Genomic DNA, 7,739 nt, shown 5'->3' with positions numbered 1-7,739 from the left:
AAAATAAAAATAATTTAATATAAATATGAAGAATTAAATGTACACTTTACAGCGAATTTTATTTTACATCAATCTTAAATCATAATCCTCAAAAGGGAACACTTGATCATAACCATTAAAATATGTTGGCCGCAATAGAAACTGTTAAAAAATTATATACACAAAACCTATGACTTGTGACAACTAACAGCATGCCCAAGAACCTTCAGCAGAGTAAAGGAATATTTTGCTTGATACCTCATTTTTGTCTATATCAATATTAGATAACTAATTTAAAAACATCAAATTAATTAATTAAATTATTTATTTAAAATAACTGTGTGTTGAGTTTTTTAAATTATGCGCATTAAAACCATGTCTTGTAAAGAACTTCTTACAATCAATATGAATATTACTTTTAATTTTTAATATAAGATCTGATTAAAAAATTAGATTTGATGTTAAATATAAAACCTTAATCTACCTAGCTTATTATTTTTTTCAAAATACTCCTATTGCTTGTACGAGATTTTCCCCTATTGATTGTAAAAAAATTTTACAAAAAAATAATTTAAATCATCTAATGCACATGATTAAAAAAAAAGTTTAGAATAACCAATATACATAACTAACTTAACCAATTTTCTTAATGTTTCTAAATTAATTATACAACTCTTATATTAAAAATGGGAAGTATTTTGAAATAAAAATTATAAATTTGGACCTAACTAACTCTTAGATATGGTGACTTCACCTGGTTTTGTTGTTTTGTTCTTCTTCATACACAACATACAGATAAATACAAATCACAGAATGAGTGCACGGCTACACGCTCGTCAATAGCTTTAAGGCTGTGGTGTACAGTCAAACAGAATAAATCTTGGTATACCATTGTTAATTACTGTACTTATTAGCATACATCTAGATAGCTATACCTAAAATATAATCCATAGAGCGTATAAATAGATGTTTGAGCACAGACCTAGCAATGCCCCAGACTACGTTAGCAAGAGTTGGGTGAAAAATAACTACTTGGCCGGAAAGGAACACATTTTATTTTAGCGATTCTATCAAGCTATCTATGAAAGGGGAAAAATTAATATCATATAACTGTAAACAAGAAAAAACAAAGATATCGATGATTGGAACCAAAAAGCATTTTCCCACTCCAAGTCAAATCATATCTAGCTGGCTCCTTTTGCCAATGGGAGAGGAACTTCGGAATTGCTGGTTTGTTGCAGCGCTAAGCAAGGCTTTTCGCCTGTTGGAGCCACTGTCCATATATTCTTGCAGAGGTGGAAGACAAGTTTCATCTCCGTCTTTAGATACTTTTCCTCGAATAATCTGTCACAGTCACCAAGCAACGTTTTCAAATGAACATGCCATATAGATCACTTTATGAGTTGGAGTAAACTATGTTATCTTCCTTCTATCTTTTTTCTAAATAAGACAATAAATGCCGTTAATTTTATTTTTAGGACTGACTACTGTGCAAAAAAGTTTATCAGCAAAAAACATGGTAGGTTTCTACAGTATAAGACCAAGCATTCAATTCATTCAGATTAGATTTGATGTCTTATTTAAACGTGGGAAAGTTACTGCAATAAGATTAATAAATAAGGCAGTCAACTGTTATTTTTTGTTTATAGAAGGCATTGTAATTGGGGGTGGACCAAAATAGGGCATGTGAATGTCCCCCAACAAATTTTGACAGGCAAATAAGTATATTTGAGTTGCTTCTGCTAGAAAAAGTACAAACAAATTTTCAATTTTATTCATAAATTACAGAATTTCTCACATGGGAAATATTATTTACCTTTGATGCCCAGGACCTTTCAGCTTGCAGACAAACATCTCTAATGTCTCTTCCAGACATACTAGAAAGGTGAGAATCAGCCAAAGGTAAGAATAGAAGCGCAAATATAACATATAAAGGAAGGTTTCGATGATTATAATATGTTGCGGCAAGGATTAAAGTATCAAACGTACCCTTCTGTCACTCTTGCAAGCTCATCTAACTCTGGTTCTGTAAGGTGCTTGGCATATTTGGCTGCTATTTCTTTGCGGTTATCATGATCAGGCAGGTCAAAAGTGATCATAGTATCAAACCGACTGCATAGAGAAACAATAATCAACAATTAGGATTTACATGACCGAGTCTGGTTTACAGGCCACAAATCAAATTGTCCTCAATCTCACCTGATTAATGCTGGATCAAGGTCTTGCTTTCTGTTTGTAGCACCAATGACAATCACTCTCTTATCCTGCTCAAAGCCATCAATCTGCAGAAGTTGGCTTTTCCGGTTAGTTACAAAAACATTTAAGCTAGGAATGAGTATCAATTAGTCATTGATCCTAGTGCTGTTTATGAAGTAAAAATAGCATATCCAAAAGACCAAAAGGCCTTTTCCAATAAGCTCTTTTTCTCTTCTATGCATAACAGATTAGGCTCTTTTCTAGTACGTCCAAACCTCTGAAGCACAAATACTTCACATTGCTTGACATAACCGTGTTAGAATCAGATCCAACATCGATATGCATCATGCTTCTTAGATGCATATTAGAAAAGTATTGAAAATTTTTTTCTTTAATTTTCAATATGCACCAAATACTACTTCTAAGTGATTTTTTTTTTCAAAAATTAAATTCAGTTGAAGATTACGACGTTAAAGGTCTCATTATCAGAATGGCTTCCTCTTCTAGATTGACTTTTAATCTTGGTAGAAATCAGTGAAGATGGATGGGATTAATTTAGTAGTGCTAGAATTTTGGAAGCGGACAGCTAAACTTATATTTTGATAAAGCTATCCTCTTGACAAATGACGGCTAGGGAGGGAAGAGGTTGATGCTATTCCTACTAGCAAGCGCCACCAGTAGGCAAATAGGCATTAATAGTTAATAGTAGTAAAAATATGATTACGTTTTTTTTCATCTTTAGTACTATTAAAGGACTATAAAATTATGCTTCGAGCCTAGATTTTTCAAACTGCAATTATATATTTTGTTTCGTAATTTTTTTTATAAATACATATACACATGATGGAAGTATTCTATCTTATATTTTTCAAAAATAAAAGCATTGTGAAAAAGAATAACCTGTCGCAATAAGACTGATAATATCCTGCGTGTTGCTTCATGCATTTCACCATCACGGGCAGCAGCAAAAGAATCAATCTGCATCCCCAAGAAATGCAAATGGTTAAAAGATAACAGGAGAATGAAAACTTAGGATGAAAATAAAGGTTTCACACAGGAAAGCACAAGCCACTCTCCATCCATCTGTCTATTACCTCATCCAGAAAAATAAGAGCACCCTTGGGAAGTTCATTTGCAAGAGCAAAAACTTTTCCTAGCAAGTGCTCGCTTTCACCATAGTATTTGGACATGACTACCTCCAGTGGTACATACAGCAATGGGACACCCTGCCAAGTCAAATCACAGGCCAATTTCAGTTCATTGTATATTCAAGCAGTAAGTTGAAAAATAAGCTATTCTAGCCTCAGATAATAACATGCAACTAGGACATATCCAATGTCATTGAACATTTGCCCAGCATCAAACACAAATCCCTCAAAGAGAATCTCAATGATTGCTAATTAATTGTTTTCAATCCTCAATTAAGGATGGGCAGGATATAGAAAAAGGGTTCCCAGACAAATTACAAGGCATAAGTGAGATTTTAAGAGTGGCATACCGCTTGACTAGCAATAACACGAGCGCAAGAAGTTTTCCCTGTACCTGGAGATACAAATGCCACGCAAATAAGCCTTTACATTTAGATACCAAGTATAGTTGCAGGATATACTTACAACTTGCTAAGACGAGGTTTTAATTTTTTTGGTCCCGATGCGATTTCCAAGCCAAAACATCATTCAAATGCAATCATAAAAGCCAATACTCTACTATAACAACCTGAATGTCATAGAACTGTTTGATGATGAAAATGAGAAAGAAAAAGTTTCTTGACACTGTAAGAACAGTATCAAGTATCAAAAGTGTAATGAAGACTATCATCCAAAATGAAGAATGGCCTACTCCATTACTCATGAAAAATGCTTGCCTTTAAGAACATCATTCTGCTTAAAATGCTTGCTTCTCCACAACCCAATGAGAGACTTGCTTCTCAAACAACTTAAACCCATGAGAGAAATAACTTCGGTTTGAGAATTGTTTTTAACACTTTATAGTCCCAACATAAAGCCTCAAAAAGTTCTCAAATTTGCTCCATTTCAGCCGTTAATTGTAATGCACAAGTCACTAAATAAGTTGCACACTCTAGACATACGAGGCTATAAAGATGTTTATAGAGAAGTAGATGTCTCACATCACTCAATCATACGAAAAACCAGATACTATAAGGACACACCTGGTGGGCCTTCAAAGAGCACAGCTCGTGGCCTGGTTGTCTCATACTTATGACGAGTCCGACGAGCAATATCATCATATACTTCAGGTCTTTGTAAAGCTAATAGTATTGTATCTTCTATTTCTCTACAAAATCAGGGCTTAAGGATTATAAACTTTGAAAGGAATTTCATGTATCAAACAAATGCACATCTCAGCACAATTATTAGAAGGTAGTGCCAAGATAAACACGTTACTGAAAGGATTAAGAACATAAAAGTGGCAGGATAGCATGTGGTATAAGCTGAGAGAGAGAGAGAGAGAGAGAGAGAGAGAGAGAGGAGTTCATATCTTTATTCCACCAAACACAGTATTACACGTGGGGTATTATCATTTTTATCCTATTAGCGTCTTCCAGAATCAGCTATCTCAAGTGGGTATAGTGGTATACAACTTGCTGCCAGCTAAGTACCTGACTCAAGATTACTTACTAACCCATTGACACGCATCAGCCTGTCCATCAGTTATATGGATTATATAAAAAAGTATGAGTCTTCTAACTAATATACAGCTAGGATAAAATTCAAAATGCATCATAAATCATAAATGCACACATTCTAGGAAATGAACAAGAAAACCTGTCCCAAGCACGGATTAACATATCTGAACCACCCCCATTCTCTTCAGTCTTCACGCCAAGTTGGGAAACGAGATTGGCAAGAAGATGGGAAACTTCACATGCAGGAGGAATTTGGAACTTGGTGCTGACCTACAAGACAAATGCCACCATCAAATATAATTTTACTTTCATAAGTATAAAAGATCAAAATTTAGCTTATATAAATAAGGCAGTGGGTGTTCAATGTTCTTCGCAATGCATCTAACAAACACACTGAATATCATGCTTACGAATAAGATATGGTATTGTAGGCATTTGACAAGATAAGGAGAAATCTGACACTGAGCGAGGAGGGTGGAGAATTGGAGATGGGTGTCAAATGTGTCCCAGAGAAAAATATAGAGTAAGGGGCAAGGCTGAACCAGGGAACCATGTCCTACATGATAATTTATGCATAAAGTTAACAGTTAGTAAATGAAGAAGATGCTTCATGGAATTTAAACAAGCATTGCATGGCATTTCCAAAAGGGATAAGATGGTCAACGAATGTCTCATATCTTGGAATCAGAGATGTTGTCGTCTTAAAGAATTAATGACCATTTACAGAAATATCAGCCTTCAAGGGACCAGGCCCTCATATATTACACAAAGATATCAGCCCTTATCATTTGGATACCAGTTAGAATGTCCAACGACTTGGGATGATAAATGACTAAGGAGACCATATGAAGACAGAGAAAAAGTGTAAATGATAAATGCCACAACCTTTTGACCTTTAACAGAAACAGTGAACTCAGGGTGAGAAGCAGCTGAAAGTCCTCTATTTACAAGTTTCAGCATTATTTGGGACCGTAATTTCTTGGCAATTCCTTCCAAATCCTCATGACTTGAAGGAAAGGCTGATGATGAGGAAGGTTCAGTCTTGGCAGGCTCTTTCCGACCCTCATCTGCAGACTGCAATAAAACTAACTTAGAATGAAATGATTCAAAGACTAGCATATTTGGCCTCAGTGGCGAGCCCTTCAAGGTGTGATGTTGGGGTCCTGAGTTACAAAAGCTAGAATGTGAAGAAGCAGAAGATGAGGTCAAATAATTCAAAGAAAGCATCATTCAATGAGAATAAAAAATAAAACAGTTGCGCTGGCAAAGATGCTAAAATTCGACATACCTCATTAGCATCCGCGTATGCCATTTCTAGAACTCCAACCCCAAAAATACCAGCTAACACAAGGGGAAACAACGAATACGGTTCGGCAGCATGAGGTAGACCTCTAGAACTGAAAACCTCAGACGAAAACGCAGATCCTACAAAAAATCAACAAATACTTCGCATGAAGAAAACAAATTAATCTCTATAAACTGAAAACAAAAAAACGGAAATGGCAATGTTGAAGGTATAAACAACATCTTCAAAACATGAAGACAAAATTCAACCTACAAAGCAAGTCCCTAGCCCTTTTCATTGTCCAGTGCATACAGCAAAAATTCACAGAACATAGTAAGGAAAGCAAAGGGCTACTTAAATAGTCGAGGCGAAGATTTATAAATAACAACGGATGCTAATGAGCAAGACTGAAAAAAAAAATCACTCATGATCATTCCGATACTGAAGAGCAGAGATGAACTTACTGTTAGTGGAAGGTCGGGTAATGCGGCGCGAGCAAGCAGAAGGAGTTAGGGTTTTAGGAGACGAAATTGAACGCCATAGTCGAGAAGTCCTCACTAGTCGGTCCAGAATCGCCATCCTGAAGTTCAGGAGTGAAAAGTGATCCGTTCTTTGCTATTTCGCCCCGCCCGGCGAATGCTACTGAAAACCACCCCGGCGGCGAATCGCAGCGCGTAAACGACACCTAAAGTCGGTGGGAGCGTGGGACTCAAATCCAGGCCTGGTTACTTGCCAAGCACGGAACTTGATTGCTGTTTCCCAGTTTCTCTCTGTGAGCACTTAGCTCACGTTGAATTTTTTTTTTTTTTTAAACCAGCAACTTAGCTCAAATTGATTGTTTTGAGTAGCTTATAAAATGTTTATAAGCAATCTTTTAACGGAATCTGTAAAATATAAGATTGATACGAGAAGATAGTTTTATTTCAACTTACATAAATGTATTTATTAATTGTGAATTCAAACAAATTTTAAAAATGTACTCTCAAACTTCGCCTCCTAATGTAGATTTAAAATTTTAATTTGTGATTTTTGAAGGATAAATTTATTTTTAAAAAAGTGTTAATTATAAGATTATTTTTATCCTAAATTTAATATTTATAAAAATAAAAAATATGTAAAATATAAAAAATTAAATTGAATAAATAATAACACCTTCCAAAATCAGTCAAACACCCTACTCATCAAAATAGTGAGGATGTGCTCTCACACTTTGCCTCACAGTTTTAGGAAGTTAAATCTTGTCACAAGAAATAAATCCTGTCACAAGAAAAAGGAAAATTACTAGACTAACTGGGTTTTTGAATTAAATTTTTTTAAAAATAATTTTACAATATAAAAAAATATAAAAATAATTTTGTTTCAACTTGCATGAAATTACTTTACAGGCTATTACTTTTGGTCCTAATTATAAGAGTTAATTGGCTAATTTGAGGATATTAAGGAAAGAAGTTAAGTTAGTTATTTGTAACAAATATGTGTTGTCTTTCCTAAAATATTCTTACTAATTAAGTGTATTGGCTATAACTATCATTGTTCAAAAGATTATTTGAAAGAAAATACATAAATATAAAAACAAAGTGGATTTGGGTTTTATATTTAAGACCAAAATAAAAATCAAACGGGATCTTATAT

At 34.6% G+C, this 7,739-nt stretch overlaps 1 protein-coding gene across 1 annotated transcript; it reads right to left on the bottom strand.

Annotated features, from left to right (window-relative positions):
* Positions 1-795: 795 nt before the first annotated feature.
* LOC114730924 (fidgetin-like protein 1) lies at positions 796-6,790 on the bottom strand. Its single transcript, XM_028918032.1, has 13 exons — positions 6,572-6,790; positions 6,111-6,247; positions 5,708-5,896; positions 4,938-5,092; positions 4,796-4,836; positions 4,346-4,474; positions 3,674-3,717; positions 3,270-3,401; positions 3,076-3,153; positions 2,179-2,261; positions 1,969-2,091; positions 1,796-1,856; positions 796-1,323 (listed from the first exon to the last, which is right to left on the bottom strand). The coding sequence occupies exons 1-13, from the start codon at positions 6,684-6,686 to the stop codon at positions 1,153-1,155; spliced, it is 1,458 nt and encodes a 485-aa protein (XP_028773865.1). The 5' UTR covers positions 6,687-6,790; the 3' UTR covers positions 796-1,152.
* Between the last annotated feature and the right edge of the window lie 949 nt (positions 6,791-7,739).

The sequence above is a fragment of the Neltuma alba genome, unplaced genomic scaffold (assembly GCF_004799145.2).
Source record: "Neltuma alba isolate B1F8T4 unplaced genomic scaffold, ASM479914v2 tig00012783_pilon, whole genome shotgun sequence".
Taxonomy (NCBI): domain Eukaryota; kingdom Viridiplantae; phylum Streptophyta; class Magnoliopsida; order Fabales; family Fabaceae; genus Neltuma; species Neltuma alba.
This window is presented reverse-complemented; position numbering and strand designations above follow the sequence as displayed.